The sequence below is a fragment of the Babylonia areolata genome, chromosome 29 (genome assembly GCF_041734735.1).
Source record: "Babylonia areolata isolate BAREFJ2019XMU chromosome 29, ASM4173473v1, whole genome shotgun sequence".
NCBI classification, from domain to species: Eukaryota; Metazoa; Mollusca; class Gastropoda; order Neogastropoda; family Buccinidae; genus Babylonia; species Babylonia areolata.
In genome coordinates, this window is record NC_134904.1 from 9,018,516 (window position 1) to 9,037,990 (window position 19,475).

A 19,475-nucleotide genomic window follows, 5' to 3' on the forward strand; every position below is an offset into this window, starting at 1 on the left:
GTTAGACATTTCACTGTGCCTGGACACACAGTGACACACAGTTCACAGTGAGGCATTTCACTGTGCCTGGACACACAGTGACACACTGTTCACAGTTAGACATTTCAGTGTGCCTGGAAGCACAGTGACACACTGTTCACAGTTAGACATTTCACTGTGCCTGGAAACACAGTGACACACTGTTCACAGTGAGACATTTCACTGTGCCTGGACACACAGTGACACACAGTTCACGGTTAGACATTTTACTGTGCCTGGAAACACAGTGACACACTGTTCACAGTGAGAAATTTTCACTGTGCCTGGACACACAGCGACACACTGTTCACAGTGAGACATTTTTCACTGTGCCTGGACACACAGTGACACACTGTTCACAGTTAGACATTTTTCACTGTGCCTCGACACACAGTGACACACTGTTCACGGTTAGACATTTTGCTGTTCCTGGACACACAGTGACACACTGTTCACAGTTAGACATTTCACTGTGCCTCGACACACAGTTCACAGTGAGACATTTCACTGTGCCTGGACACACAGTGACACACTGCCTGGACACACAGTGACACATTGTTCACGGTCAGACATTTTACTGTGCCTGGACACACAGTGACACACTGTTCACAGTTAGACATTTCACTGTGCCTGGACACACAGTGACACACTGTTCACAGTTAGACATTTCACTGTGCCTGGACACACAGTGACACACTGTTCACAGTTAGATATTTCACTGTGCCTGGACACACAGTGACACACTGTTCACGGTTAGACATTTCACTGTGCCTGGACACACAGTGACACACTGTTCACAGTTAGACATTTCACTGTGCCTGGACACACAGTGACACACTGTTCACAGTTAGACATTTCACTGTGCCTGACAAGTGACACACTGTTTATACACTGTTTAAAATTATACAATGTTTACAGTTACATACTGTTTACAATTGTACACTGTTTATAGTTATAGACTGTTTACAATCATACACTGTTCAGAGTTGCACACTGTTCACGTACGTCTGTATATCCATAACACAATGTTCCTCTCACACAATGCACACAGTAGACTCACACACTGTTTCAAGACGTCTGTATACCACACACACACATTCACACACATTCACATATATCTACATCCACAGCACACAACACACACCCACGCCACACACATACACCACACACATACAAATACATCAACACCAACTCCATACACACACACATGCATACACACTACACACACATAAATACATCCATACCGACACCACACACACACTGACACCACACACACATCCACACCAACCAACACATACACCACACCCACACACACCCACACCACACACATACACCACACACACATCCACACCAACCAACACATACACCACCCACACACACACCCACACCACACACACACACCACACACACATCCAAACCAACCAACACATACACCACACACACACACACACACAAATAAATCCACGCCACACACCAACACCAACACCACACCCCCCTCACCAACCAACCCCTCCCACCCCCCACACGCCCCTTACACACACACACACACTGACCATGCACGGGCCTCCTGCCGTCCTTGTCCGGCATGAAGATGGACAGCAGTCTGCGCTGCAGCTCCGATATGTGTTCTGGGAAGGTCCGGCCCAGGCTGGTTCTGGACGTTGACGCCCGCACCACGTACAGGTCCAGGCTCTCCAGTAACAGGTAGTTCACTGACCACACACCACATCACATCACATCACACCACATCACACTGTGTGTCACCACACTACATCACATCACATCGCACCACGTACAGGTCCAGGCTCTCCAGTAACAGGTAGTTCACTGACCACACCACATCACATCACATCACACCACGTCACACTGTGTGACACCACACCACATCACATCACACCATGTACAGGTCCAGGCTCTCCAGTAACAGGTAGTTCACTGACCACACACCACATCACATCACATCACACCACATCACACCATGTCACCACTGTGTGTCACCACATCACATCACATCGCATCACATCACACCACGTACAGGTCTAGGCTCTCCAGTAACAGGTAGTTCACTGACCACACCACACCACATCACATCACATCACACCATGCACAGGTCTAGGCTCTCCAGTAACAGGTAGTTCACTGACCACACCACATCACATCACATCACACCACGTACAGGTCTAGGCTCTCCAGTAACAGGTAGTTCACTGACCACACCACATCACACCACATCACACCACGTCACACTGTGTGTCATCACATCACACCATGAACAGGTCTAGGCTCTCCAGTAACAGGTAGTTCACTGACCACACCACATCACACCACATCACATCACATCACACCACGTACAGGTCTAGGCTCTCCAGTAACAGGTAGTTCACTGACCACATCACATCACACCACATCACGTCACATCGCGTGTCACCACACCACATCACATCACATTGTGTGCCCCCACATCACATCATGTGTCACCACACCACATTTGTCACCACAACACATCACACATCATGTGTCACACCACAAGACATAATGTGTCAACACACCACAACATGTGTGCCACACCACATCACACCATGTGTCACCACACCACATCATACAACATCATGTGTCACCACATCACAATACCTGCATGGTGTTGAACAGAAACAGAGGATGATTACACCATGGTGTGGAACAGAAACAGAGAATGATTACACCATGGTGTGGACCAGAAAACAGAGGAAGATTACACCATGGTGTGGAACAGAAACAGATGATGATTACACCATGGTGTGGAACAGAAACAGATGATGATTACACCATGGTGATGAACAGAAACAGAGGAAGATTACACCATGGTGTGGAACAGAAACAGATGATGATTACACCATGGTGTGGAACAGAAACAGATGATGATTACACCATGGTGTTGAACAGAAACAGATGATGATTACACCATGGTGTGGAACAGAAAACAGAGGAAGATTACACCATGGTGTGGAACAGCAAACAGAGGATGATTACACCATGGTGTGGAACAGAAACAGAGAATGATTACACCATGGTGTGGAACAGAAACAGAGGATGATTACCCATGGTGTGGAACAACAGAAACAGAGGATGATTACACCATGGTGTTGAACAGAAACAGAGGATGATTACACCATGGTGTGGAACAGAAAACAGAGGATGATTACACCATGGTGTTGAACAGAAACAGAGGATGATTACACCATGGTGTGGAACAACAGAAACTGAGGATGATTACACAATAGTGTGCAACTCACTGAAAACCCAAACAGGGCCCCTCCAGTTGCTGTTCCCCCCAAAGGCCCCACTATCCGAGTCTCCTGGGGTATACCTCATCGTCACGTGATGGTCACCCACCATCATCTCAAAAGGCTGCTCTTCATACACCTGCACACACACACACACACACACACACACACACACACACGCACACACACATGCACACACACACATGCACACACACACACACACACACACACATGCACACACACACACACACACGCACACACACACACACATGCACACACACACACACACACACACACATACACACACACACACACACACACACACACATGCACACACACACACACACACACACACATAAGAAAGGCGTGAGGGTGTCAGAGTGTTGGAGGTTGTCAGGGAGCCTGCTCCATGTTTTGGGGCTTAGAAAGACAAAGATCAGTTCAGTTTCAGTTTCAGTAGCTCAAGGAGCGTTCGGACAAAACCATATACGCTACACCACATCTGCCAAGCAGATGCCTGACCAGCAGCGTAACCCAACGTGCTTAGTCAGGCCTTGAGAAAAAAATAAAAATAAAAATAAAAAAATAAATAAATAAATAAACAAATACATAAAAAAAAGAAAAAAAAGGTGAATAAATAATAGATAAGCTTACATAAATAAATAAATAATAATTATAATATAGAAAAAGGTAGTAGTAATAATAATAATAAAAAAAAAATAATAATAATAAACAAATAAATAAATAAATAAATAAGACAACAATGATGATAAATAAGCAAATCATTCAGTGTCCATAGGCCTGACATGACGTATTCTGAAGAGTCCAGCTTCAGAAGAAGACTGGAGCTGGCGAGGAGTATGGATATACAGAGGAGTTCAGAAAGATACTCTGGTCCACCACACCCAACTGACTGCAGAAAATGTCACAGTGGACATCTATGTAGTCTCTTCCATCAGAGACGAGGCAGCCAGTAAAGGGAACTGAAGGAGACAAGAAATGTATTCAGATTTAGAAACTGCAAATGTCTTGGCAGGAAACTGAGGCAATAATAATGATAAGAAGAAGAAGAAGAAGAAGAAGAAGAAGAAGAAGAAGAAGAAGAAGAAGAAGAAGAAGAAGAAGAAGAAGAAGAAGAAGAAGAAGAAGAAGAAGATGAACATGAAGAAGAAGAATGGCAGCATGATAGTAACACCAGTAACAGTTATAATCCTATTCACAGTGTCCTTCACTCCTCTTCTTCTTCTTCTTCTGCGTTCGTGGGCTGCAACTCCCATGTTCACTCGTACGTACACGAGTGGGCTTTTACGTGTATGACCGTTTTTACCCCGCCATGTAGGCAGCCATACTTCGCTTTCGGGGGATGTATGCTGGGTATGTTCTTGTTTCCATAACCCACCGAACGCTGACATGGATTACAGGATCTTTAACGTGCGTATTTGATCTTCTGCTTGCGTATACACACGAAGGGGGTTCAGGCACTGGCAGGTCTGCACATATGTTGACTTGGGAGATCGGAAAAATCTCCACCCTTTACCCACCAGGCGCCATCACCGTGATTCGAACCCGGGACCCTCAGATTGAAAGTCCAACGCTTTAACCACTCGACTATTGCGCCCATCACTTCACTCCTCAATCTTAGGAAAGTATTACGGCCCAGTCAAGAATCGCTCCCCTCTACTCCACAACCCACTTGCGCAGAAGGGTGTGTGGATCAGGCAAGTGGAGGGAATTGTATTTGTATTTGTAATTCTTTTGATCACAACAGATTTCTCTGTGTGAAATTCGGGCTGCTCTCCCCAGGGAGAGCGCGTCGCTACACTACAGCACCACCATTTTTTTTTTCCTACGTGCAGTTTTGTTTGTTTTTCCTATCGAAGTGGATTTTTCTACAGAATTTAGCCAGGAACAGCCCTTTTGTTGCTGTGGGTTCTTTTACGTGCGCTAAGTGCATGCTGCACACGGGACCTCGGTTTATCGTCTCATCCGAATGACTAGCGTCCAGACCACCACTCAAGGTGTAGTGGAGGGGGAGAAAATATCAGCGGCTGAGCCATGATTCGAACCAGCGCGCTCAGATTCTCTCGCTTCCTAGGCAGGGTGAAGGGGAAGAGAAACAAAAGGGAAATTTGAGGATCTCGGTCATTGATGACAACACCGAGCCCTTTTGAGATGCATCTCGCTGAACATGAGGATTATCAGCACACAGGGGACAGCACAAACCAATCAAGGCATAGAACAACTGCTTTCGCGCTCATGTTCACATAAAAACACCCTCAAACTTGGATTTACAAACTGTGAACACATACGTGTTTAGCAAAGAGGGGTAGGGGGGTGGGGGGCCAAGTTTGGCTAAACTCTCTCGGACATCTCGAAAGATGGCACCTGCCCGATACTAAACTCCCATGTATATGCCCTGAGACAGCTAGCAGCCTATGTCACATAAAAAGTATGTCGTATTTCATGCGCCATTTTACACATTACGTCATCCATGTCCTTGGATACACGCACTGGACAGAAAGTGAAAGCACATGCATATGAAAAGAATGTAAACATGTGAACTTCCCATGACAGAAATAACAAGAACGTATCCCATAAAGGCTGAAGAACTCACCTTGGACAAAGAATGTATCCTACAAGGGCTGATGAACTCACCTTGAACAAAGAAGAACTCACCTTGGACAAAGAATGTATCCTATAAGGACTGATGAACTCACCTTGAACAAAGAATGTATCCCAAAAGGGCTAAACAATTTACTTTGGACAAAGGTTGTATCCTTTAAGGGCTAAATAACTCACCAAGGACAAAGAATGTATCCAGTAAATACTGAAGTACTCACCGTGGACAAACAATGTATCCAGTTAATGCTGAAGCACTCACCTTGGACAAAGGCTGAAGACCTCACCTTGGACAAAGAACATAGCCCACAAAGGCTGAAGACCTCACCTTGGACAAAGAACATAGCCCACAAAGGCTGAAGACCTCACCTTGGACAAAGAACGTATCCCATAGGGGCTGAAGAACTCGTCCTCTGAGAAGACCCGATCCACAATGGACTGGACCCGAGGCATGGACAGCACGGAGAAAAAGATTTCCGAGTCGTTCAGTCGGCACAGCTGCACACATTGCCAGAAGCCCCTGTCATCTTGGTGCCAGTCCAGTCCAGTCCAGTTCAGTTACTCAAGGAGGTGTCACTGCATTCGGACAAATCCATATACGCTACACCACATCTGCTAAGCGGGGATGCCTGACCAGCAGCGTAACCCAACGCACTAAGTCAGGCCTTGAGGTGGGGGGGGGACAAAGCAAAGCCCAGTGCATGACAGCACTGGCAGTTCATTGTCACTGGCTTAAAGTACTCAGAACAGGTTTGGCAGAAGCCTTCCCTTTGGACATGACCTGAAACAATCATTAAAGGTTGGGTAAGGTACTCCCTTAAAGGCCAGGTAAAGTACTCCTTCAAAGGTCAGGTAAAGCACTCCCTAAAGAGTCAGCTAAAATACTCCCTTAAAGACAAGGTCAAGTGCTCCCTAAAAATTCAGGTAAAGTACTGCCTTAAAGGCCAGGTCAAGTGCTCTTAAATTAAAGGTCAGGTAAAGTACTCCCTTAAAGGTAAGGTACTCCCTTAAAGGTCAGGTAAAGTACTCCCTTAAAGGTCAGGTAAAGTACTCTCTTAAAGTACTCCCTTAAAGACAAGGTAAAGTACTCCCTTAAAGGTCAGGTAAAGTACTCCCTTAAAGGTCAAGGTCAGGTAAAATACTCCCTTAAAGGTCAGGTAAAGTACTCCCTTAAAGGTAAAGTACTCCCTTAAAGGTCAGGTAAAGTACTCCCTTAAAGGTAAAGTACTCCCTTAAAGGTCAGGTAAAGTACTCTCTTAAAGTACTCCCTTAAAGACAAGGTAAAGTACTCCCTTAAAGGTCAGGTAAAGTACTCCCTTAAAGGTCAAGGTCAGGTAAAATACTCCCTTAAAGGTCAGGTAAAGTACTCCCTTAAAGGTAAAGTACTCCCTTAAAGGTCAGGTAAAGTACTCCCTTAAAGGTAAAGTACTCCCTTAAAGGTCAGGTAAAGTACTCCCTTAAAGGTCAGGTAAAGTACTCTCTTAAAGTACTCCCTTAAAGACAAGGTAAAGTACTCCCTTAAAGGTCAGGTAAAGTACTCCCTTAAAGGTCAAGGTCAGGTAAAGTACTCCCTTAAAGGTAAAGTACTCCCTTAAAGGTCAGGTAAAGTACTCCCTTAAAGGTCAGGTAAAGTACTCTCTCAAAGTACTCCCTTAAAGACAAGGTAAAGTACTCCCTTAAAGGTCAGGTAAAGTACTCCCTTAAAGGTCAAGGTCAGGTAAAGTACTCCCTTAAAGGTCAAGTAAAGTACTCCCTTAAAGACAAGGTAAAGTACTCCCTTAAAGGTCAGGTCAATTACTCTCTTAAATTAAAGACAAGGTAAAGTACTCCCTTAAAGGTCAGGTAAAGCACTCCCTTAGAGTGCTGCACTATCCCCCCTCTCCTGCACTCCTCAGCAAAGACGGGGGAAGGGGTGGGGGGGGCCTGACTCACAAACTGAGGGTAGTCGCTGAGGTAGGCATCCACAGCGTTGGCCGCCACAGTCGACTTCTTCATCTCAATCTTGTCACAGGCCAGGAGGGGAATTAGATTGGACATGGACTGCAGCCGGATGGGCACCGGGCCGTAAGGCGTGTGGAACACGTCGTAAATGAACCGATCATCGTCATGCCACAGGCCTGCAACAATACCACGTCAAAAAAAACAACAACAACCACCCCACCTCCCCCCCCCCCCCCCCCAGTTTCAGTTTCAGTAGCTCAAGGAGGCGTCACTGCGTTTGGACAAATCCATATACGCTACACCACATCTGCCAAGCAGATGCCTGACCAGCAGCGTAACCCAACGCGCTTAGTCAGGCCTTGAGGGGAAAAAAACGAAAAAGAAAAAAAAAGGTGAATAAATAATAGATAAGCTTACACAAATAAATAAATAAATAAATAATAATTATAATGTAAAAAAAAAAAAAGGTGAATAAATAATAGATAAGCTTACACAAATAAATAAATAATAATTAAAAAAAAAAAGGCTACAAGTAGTAATAATAATAATAATAATAAAAAACCCCCCCCCAAAAAACCAATAATAAATAAATAAATAAGATACCCCCAGCAAGAACAAAAACAAAACTTTGAAACACCTATTTGCTCCCCTTTGACCTGACTCCATTCTACTCAACTGCCTGAAATGTTCATTTTGATAAACCACACAGGGCAGGATCAACATTTTCTTGAGTATGACCAGATGTAGGCCACACTTAACTCTCTCCATACGAACGGCGAAAGAGACGACGTTAACAGTGTTTCACCCCAACTACCATCATCAAAATATTGCAAGCGAAACGCTCTTATACTGAGAGAGGTGAATGTTGACAAAGAATACCACAGTTCTGATGACGGAAGCTAAAGGTTGGGTCATTCAGACACCCACTGGACATCCGAGGGGTCTGTGTAGAGGAGAAGAGAGGACTGGCCGTACTGAGTGAGTTAAACAAGAGAGATTGAGATGAACATGTTGAACTGGCTTGCAGGACTGAAAATGTTTGAAACAGATGTGGGCCAAGTTGTAAGGGAATCACCAGTAGTTGGTCGCTGTGAGGGCACGGTGACACAGGCCCATGATGTCCTCTGCTGCTGTTCCCATCCCAGTCCCTGAAACCATGCCACCCCCCCCCCTCAACCACACCTCCCTCCCCTCTCCAAACCACCAACTGTACTGTGATCTGTGATCTTCCTGTCCAAGGCAGTACACAAGCACAGTGACCGTTGCTGCTGCCTACATCCTCCCCACCCCCCCTCCCCAACCACACCTCCCTCCCCTCTCCAAACCACCAACTGTACTGTGATCTGTGATCTTCCTGTTGAGGGCAGTACACAAGCACAGTGACCCCTGCTGCTGCCTACACCCCCCCCCCCCCCCCAACCACACCTCCCTCCCGTCTCCAAACCACCAACTGTACTGTGATCTTCCTGTTGAGGGCAGTACACAAGCACAGTGACCCCTGCTGCTGCCACCACCCTCCCTGCCATCCTTCCCCCCCCCCCCAGCACTCTTCCCCTCCCCCCACACCCTGTACCCTGGTCTGCCAAGTTCCTGTTGAGGGCGACAAAGAACCCCCCCCCCCCCCCACACACAAAAAACCATGTGATCTCTGCATGTTCCCCCCAACCCCCACCATCCTTCACCCTGTCCCTCAAAGCTAATCTGCTCCCCCCCCCCCCAACCCCTTACCCCCCATACCCAGGTCAGGGATGTTCCTGCTGAGGGTGACACAGAACCAGTGATCTCTGCATGTTCCCCCACCCCCCCACCATCCTTCACCCTGTCCCTCTCAGTTTCTTCCCCCACCTCATCCCCCCCAAGTCCCCACCTCCCCCCTCCCCACCCCACCCCACGCTCCTCCTGTACCCAGGTCAGGGATGGTCCTGTTGAGAGCGGTGGCGATGTTGAGGAACTGGTGCAGGAAGCGGGGGATGAGGTCGCAGTACACCATGTCCGCACTGCCCAGCTCCACACACATCCTCAGCATCCACAGGGCGAAGCACGCCATCCACCCCGTGCAGTCCGCCTGGGGGCACACATCATCACCACACACTACTGTGTCACACATCATGACACATCACACACCATGTCACACCGTGACACATCACACACACACCATGTCACACCGTGACACATCAACACATACGGTCACACCGTGACCCACCATCACACACCCTGACACATCACATCATCACACACCATGACACATCATCACACACCACAGCTCACCATGACACATCAACACACCATGACACATTGTCACACACTATGACACACCATCACACACAGACACGCCATCACACACAGACACACCATCACACACAGACACCATCACACACTATGACACACCATCACACACAGACACACCATCACACACAGACACACCATCACACACAGACACACCATCATACACAGACACCATCACACACTATGACACACCATCACACACAGACACACCATCACACACAGACACACCATCACACACTATGACACACCATCACACACAGACACACCATCACACACACAGACACACCATCACACACAGACACACCATCACACACAGACACACCATCACACACTATGACACACCATCACACACAGACACACCATCACACACAGACACACCATCACACACACACACACACCATCACACACAGACACACCATCACACAAAGACACACCATCACACACACACACCATCACACACAGACACACCATCACATACAGACACCATCACACACAGACACACCATCACACACAGACACACCATCACACACAGACACACCATCACACACACACCATCACACACAGACACACCATCACACACACACCATCACACACACACACACCATCACACACACCATCACACACAGACACACCATCACACACAGACACACCATCACACACACACACCATCACACACACACACACCATCACACACACACACCATCACACACAGACACACCATCACACACACACACACCATCACACACAGACACACCATCACACACACACACACCATCACACACACACACACACCATCACACACAGACACCATCACACACACACACACCATCACACACAGACACACCATCACACACAGACACACCATCACACACACACACACCATCACACACACACACACCATCACACACAGACACACCATCACACACACACATATCACACACAGACACACCATCACACACAGACACACCACCACACACCATCACATACAGACACACCATCACACACCACCACACACCATCATACACAGACACACCACCACACACCATCACACACACACACCATCACACACAGACACACCATCACACACCATCACACACACACACCATCACACACAGACACACCACCACACACAGACACCATCACACACACACACCATCACACACAGACACACCATCACACACACACACCATCACACACAGACACACCATCATACATAGACACCATCACACACAGACACACCATCACACACAGACATACCATCACACACAGACACACCATCACACACAGACACACCATCAGACACACACACCATCACACACAGACACAACATCACACACAGACACACCATCACACACACACACCATCACACACAGACACACCATCACACACAGACACACCATCACACACACACACCATCACACACAGACACACCATCACACACAGACACACAGAGACACACCATCACACACACACACCATCACACACATACACACCATCACACACAGACACACCATCACACACATACACACACAGACACACCATCACACACAGACACACCATCACACACTATGACACACCATCACACTATGACACACCATCACACACTATGACACACCATCACACACAGACACACCATCACACACAGACACACACAGACACACCATCACACACTATGACACACCATCACACACAGACACCATCACACACAGACACACCATCACACACAGACACACCATCACACACTATGACACACCATCACACACAGACACCATCACACACAGACACACCATCACACACAGACACACCATCACACACTATGACACACCATCACACACAGACACCATCACACACAGACACACCATCACACACCATCACACACACACACCATCACACACACACACACAGACACACCATCACACACTATGAAACACCATCACACACAGACACACCATCACACACAGACACACCATCACACACCATCATACACAGACACACCATCATACACAGACACACCATCACACACACACACACACACACAGACACACCATCACACACACACACCATCAGACACCATCATACACAGATACACCATCACACACAGACACAACATCACACACACACACACCATCACACACAGACACACCATCACACACAGGCACACCATCACACACAGACACACCATCACACACAGACACACCATCACACACAGACACACCATCACACACACACACACACCATCACACACAGACACACCATCACACACCATCACACACACACACCATCACACACACACACACAGACACACCATCACACACTATGAAACACCATCACACACAGACACACCATCACACACAGACACACCATCACACACCATCATACACAGACACACCATCATACACAGACACACCATCACACACACACACACACACACAGACACACCATCACACACACACACCATCAGACACCATCATACACAGATACACCATCACACACAGACACAACATCACACACACACACACACCATCACACACAGACACACCATCACACACAGGCACACCATCACACACAGACACACCATCACACACAGACACACCATCACAGGCACACCATCACACACAGACACACCATCACACACAGACACACCATCACACACATACACACAGAGACACACCATCACACACAGACACACCATCACACACAGACACACCATCACACACAGACACACCATCACACACACACACACCATCACACACAGACACACCATCACACACACACACACCATCACACACAGACACCATCACACACAGACACACCATCACACACAGACACACCATCACACACACACACACCATCAGACACAGACACACCATCACACACAGACACACCATCACACACAGACACACCATCACACACACACAGACACACCATCACACACACACACCATCACACACAGACACACCATCACACACAGACACCATCACACACAGACACACCATCACACACAGACACACCATCACACACAGACACACCATCACACACACACACAGACACACCATCACACACACACACCATCACACACAGACACACCATCACACACAGACACCATCACACACAGACACACCATCACACACAGACACACCATCACACACAGACACAACATCACACACAGACACACCATCACACACACACCATCACACACACACACCATCACACACACACACACCATCACACACAGACACACCATCACACACAGACACAACATCACACACAGACACACCATCACACACACACCATCACACACACACACCATCACACACACACACACCATCACACACACACACACCATCACACACAGACACACCATCACACACCATCACACACCATCATACACAGACAGACCATCACACACAGACACACCATCACACACACACACACCATCAGACACACACACCATCACACACAGACACACCATCACACACACACAGACACACCATCAGACACACACACCATCACACACAGACACACCATCACACACACACACACCATCAGACACACACACCATCACACACAGACACAACATCACACACAGACACAACATCACACACAGACACCATCACACACAGACACACCATCACAGACACACCATCACACACAGACACAACATCACACACAGACACCATCACACACAGACACACCATCACACACACACACCATCACACACAGACACACCATCACACACAGACACACCATCACACACACACACCATCACACACAGACACACCATCACACACACACACCATCACACACAGACACACCATCACACACAATATCACACACTATGACACACCATCATACACAGACACCATCACACACTATGACACACCATCACACACAATCTCACACACTATGACACACCATCACACACAGACACCATCACACACTATGACACACCATCACACACAGACACCATCACACACAGACACACCATCACACACAGACACACCATCACACACATACACACCATCACACACACAGACACACCATCACACACAGACACCATCACACACAGACACAACATCACACACAGACACAACATCACACACAGACACACCATCACACACACACCATCACACACAGACACACCATCACACACACACACACCATCACACACAGACACCATCACACACACACACACCATCAGACACAGACACACCATCACACACAGACACACCATCACACACAGACACAACATCACACACAGACACACCATCACACACACACCATCACACACACACACCATCACACACACACACACCATCACACACACACACACCATCACACACAGACACACCATCACACACCATCACACACAGACACACCATCACACACACACACCATCACACACACACCATCACACACAGACACACCATCACACACTATGACACACCATCACACACACACACCATCACACACAGACACACCATCACACACTATGACACACCATCACACACAGACACCATCACACACAGACACACCATCACACACAGACACACCATCACACACACACACACACCATCACACACAGACACACCATCACACACACACACACCATCACACATCAGCAGGAGCACTGAGGGCTGTGTGTTATGTGCAACATGACAATGTGCCTGTTTCACTTCCCAGCCCCTGAAACTGAAACCTGGCCAGGTTTATACAACAGAGGCCTGACAATCTGAGGCCACACTGGCCCCCCTCCCACCACAACCCCCCCCCCCCCCCGACCCCCCCTGCTCTCCCCAAGAGGTGCTGACCTGCACCAGAGACCACCCAGGGGGCAGTGGCCCAGACCTGTCCACCACACTGATGTTGTCCATGCCCATGAAGCCCCGCCCAAAGGTGCTGGTCGACTCAAACTCCAGGTGGCACCACCTGCGCGCGCACACACACACACACACGCACACACACACACACACAGGGTCATCACTGTCTCCACACACACACAGGACTTGAAGGGACATGACTAGACAGGCTACTACTGTCATGTCTGACGATATACAGGTGTTGAGAGATAAAAAAACAACAACCTTTATTTCCACAATGACACTGTCCTTTCGAGAGATGTGGCTTTGAGGGCTGAAAACCGAAAACATTATGTGCTGAAAACTGAAAACGTTAGTGGAGTGAAAACATGATACGCTGAAACATCATCAGCTGAAAACTTTATGAAAACATTATGGAAAACATTATGAAAAAGATTATAGGCTGAAAATATGGACTGAAAACTTCATGGCTGAAAACATAATGGGTTAAAAATAGCGAACTGAAAATATGATGAAAACATCATGAGCTGAAAACACTGCGTGCTGAAAAAAACTCTGATTCCAACTAACAACACAGATCCTCTTACAGAGAAATAATACTGACACATACATCACAAGTACACACACACACACACACACACACACATTTCTTCTAGGTTAGCTGTGAATGACTTGACCAAACTGCCAGACATGATATGATGCCTGTTGCAAGCCGAGACAGACCCAGGACCCACCAGTTGTAGTTGAGGAGCAGACGGTGGAAGCACTTGCGGAGGAAGATCAGATCACTGGAGCCGTCCCTGTGGAAGATGTTCAGCACAGCCCACGCCTGCAGCGGAGGGTTGGGGTCACCCAGTTCAAACTCACAGCCTGGTAACTGCACACACATCGCCACACATCATCACACATATCATCATACATCATGCACCATCACACACACACACACTGTCATATACACCATCACACACACTGTTACGCATCAGACACACCATTACACACATCATCACATCCATCCTACAACCATCCCACAACCACCCACCCTCCCTATCCCACAACCACCCACCCTACAACCATCCGACAACCACCCACCCGATAACCATCCTACAACCGCCCACCCGATAACCATCCCACAACCACCCACCCTATACCCATCCCACAACCATCCCACAACCACCCACCCTATACCCATCCCACAACCACCCACCCTATACCCATCCCACAACCACCCACCCTATACCCATCCCACAACCACCCACCCTACAACCATCCCACAACCACCCACCCTACAACCATCCGATAACCAACCACCCTACAACCATCCTACAACCACCCATCCGATAACCACCCCACAATCACGCACCCTACAACCATCCGACAACCACCCACCTGATAACCATCCGACAACCACCCATCCCACAAACACCCACCCTATAACCATCCCACCACCACCCACCCTATAACCATCCCACCACCACCCACCCTATAACCATCCCACAACCCCCCACCCTACAACCACCCATCCCACAAACACCCACCCTATAACCATCCCACAAACACCCACCCTATAACCATCCCACAAACACCCACCCTATAACCACCCTACAACCCCCCACCCTACAACCACCCATCCTACAACTACCCACCCTATAACCATCCCACAACCACGCACCCTACAGTTTCAGTAGCTCAAGGAGACGTCACTGCGTTCAGACAAATCCATATACGCTACACCACATCTGCTAAGCCGATGCCTGACCAGCAGCGTAACCCAACGTGCTTAGTCAGGCCTTGGCACCCTACAACCATCCGACAACCACCCACCCTACAACCATTCGACAACCACCCATCCCACAACCACCCACCCTCCACCACTCACCCTTCAACCCCAATCCCCCTACAACTCCCCCAACATCACCTCCATAGCCCAGTACCTGGCCCTGGGGGTGCATGTAGTTGTCGGAGAGGAAGATGATCATCTGCTGCTTGGCGAAATTGGGGCTGAAGCGAGCGCACAGCATGGCCGATATGCACAGGTCCCAGCCGGCATACTGCACAGGGGCAAGGGGGCAGAGCGGTTAAGGCGCTTATCTGCCAATACAGCGTCTGGGGGGAGGGTGGGGGGGGGGGTCAGGGCTCGGGGTCCCAGTCTTGCCCTTTTTTTTTTTTTTTTTTTTTTTCCAAAGCTTGACTGGAAAATCAAATACCAGTCCCGGTCTAGTCATTCAGAGGAGATGATAAACTGTGGCCCTGTGTATAGTGCACAATCGGTGCACTTAAAAAAAAAGAACCCATGGAAACAGTATTGTTGTCCTCTGGCAAAATCCTGAAGAATTAAATCCACTCTGTTACGTACAGAAATGTTCAGTTCGTGCACTCAAGTTCCGACTGCTACACTGGGTTGTACTGCTGGTCAGACATCCACCTACAAGATGAAGTGTAGCATTTATGGATTTGTCCGAACACAGTGACGCCTCCTTGAGAAACTGCGATTGAAACACAGCCTGCATAGTGCACATTATTTCACAGGTCAGTCAACACACACAGCACACTGCACAATATTTACACAAGTCATTATGAGGTATCATTGCTACAATGTCCTTAAATAATCTGTCTCAAAAAACATAAAACAATCCCCCCCCCCGCACACCCCCCCCCCCACCCCCCTGCCCCCTGAAAATCAGTGTGAACATGTTCAGGCAATGTCATTAGCAGCACCATTATGTTAACTCTCTCGGCGAAAGAGACAACATTAACAGCGTTTCACCCCAATTACCACCATCAAAATATTGCAAGTGGAAGGCTCTTATACTGAAGGGGTGAATGTTGACAAAGAATACCACAATTCTGAAGACAGAAGCTAAAGGTTGGGTCATTCAGACACCCACTGGACATCCGAGGAGAAGAGAGGACTGGCCGTACTGAGTGAGTTAAGACATACTCCAATGCACACTAGAGAAACCACTACACCACACACACATACATGCACACACTCACATATGGACACACACATGTAAACAGTGTTTACTCTGGCAATACAGTTCTTTCTCCTTCTTTACTTCTGCTTGTCGGCCACAACATTCACTCCTTACCTACATGCAGCGGTCTCTCGCACAGTTGCCATCGACGACGAGGTGAATGCCAGACTCGCCAAAGCCAGCGCTGCCTTCGGCAGACTCCATAAAAAAGTTTGGAACAGGAGAGGCATCACCCTGGAGACGAAGCTCAAAGTATACAAGGCCACAGTTCTCACCACACTGCTTTATGGATGTGAATCATGGATGGTCTACAAACGCCACGCCAAAAAGCTGAACCACTTCCACACCACCAGCCTCAGAAAACTTCTTGGCATAAAGTGGCAAGAGAAGATCCCTGACACAGAGGTGCTCACTCATGCAAACTTGCCCAGCATCTACACCATCTTGGTGCAGGCCCAGATGCGCTGGGCAGGCCATATAGTTCACATGCCAGACCACCAGCTCCCCAAGAAACTGCTGTACGGTGAACTCCAACATGGCAAGCGCTCCCATGGAGGCCAAAAGAAGCGCTTCAAAGACACTCTGAAAGCTTCTCTGAAGGCCTTCAACATCAGCCACAACACGTGGTAGCTGAATGAAATGGACAGACCAAAGTGGCGTTCAGCTGTCCACAAAGGCGCCAAATCCTGTGAGGCCAACAGAATTGCTGCAGCAGAGCAACGCAGACAGGTCAGGAAAAGCAGTGCCAGCAAGTCCCCGACAGCCGCCACCATCCCCTGTCCACACTGCATCAGAATCTTCTGGGCGCGGATTGGCCTGACCAGTCAACTGCGCACTCACAGAGCCCAACCCACCCACCCCCAGGATGACTAGATGGTCCTCGTCGATCCCGACGGATGAACCCACAACCACATGAAGCGGTCATACACGTATGACTGTTTCTACGCTAAGGCACCCACACTCCATTTTCTGGGGTACAAAGAGCAGTGCAACCAGAGCCACCCACCCAAGGGAACTCCCATTTATCAGGCATCAAGAGGATGTGGTGGTTCTTGACGTGACTCCAGTCACTGTTCCGGCCTTTGGTGCCCTTGTTCTGACTGCACCGGCGATAATCTGCACACACACACATACACACATACACATAATTTTATATATGCACACACAGTTATATTAATAAGATAATCATCTGTACAGAAAAACACACAAACACACACACACACACCACCATATCAATAAAATCATCATCTGTACACGCACACACACACACACACACAATTATTTCAATAAAATAATCATCTGTATACAAAAACACACATCGCAATATCAATAAAACCATCATCTGCACACACACACACACACACACACACACACACACAATGCTATTAATAAAACGATACTCTGCACACAGTTCCTGACGTGAAAACAGTCATACTGATTGTGTTCAACACTGAGGTAAAGACGACATGTCTTACCTCTTAGCCAGTTCTTGACGTGAAAACAGTCGTACTGATTGTGTTCAACACTGAGGTAAAGAGGACATGTCTTACCTC

General features: G+C 47.9%; 1 protein-coding gene across 1 annotated transcript in view; it reads right to left on the reverse strand.

The window, feature by feature from the left end:
- LOC143302356 (uncharacterized) overlaps positions 1-19,475 on the reverse strand; it is a 51,033-nt gene that overhangs the window by 5,256 nt on the left and 26,302 nt on the right. Inside the window, exons 10-18 of the mRNA XM_076616998.1 lie at positions 18,929-19,038; positions 16,879-16,995; positions 15,682-15,824; positions 14,939-15,056; positions 9,747-9,906; positions 7,833-8,017; positions 6,270-6,398; positions 3,291-3,420; positions 1,572-1,730 (exon numbers count right to left, since the gene is read on the reverse strand). Of these exons, the coding sequence (XP_076473113.1) occupies positions 1,572-1,730; positions 3,291-3,420; positions 6,270-6,398; positions 7,833-8,017; positions 9,747-9,906; positions 14,939-15,056; positions 15,682-15,824; positions 16,879-16,995; positions 18,929-19,038 (1,251 nt within the window). The remainder of the gene's footprint in view (positions 1-1,571; positions 1,731-3,290; positions 3,421-6,269; positions 6,399-7,832; positions 8,018-9,746; positions 9,907-14,938; positions 15,057-15,681; positions 15,825-16,878; positions 16,996-18,928; positions 19,039-19,475) is intronic.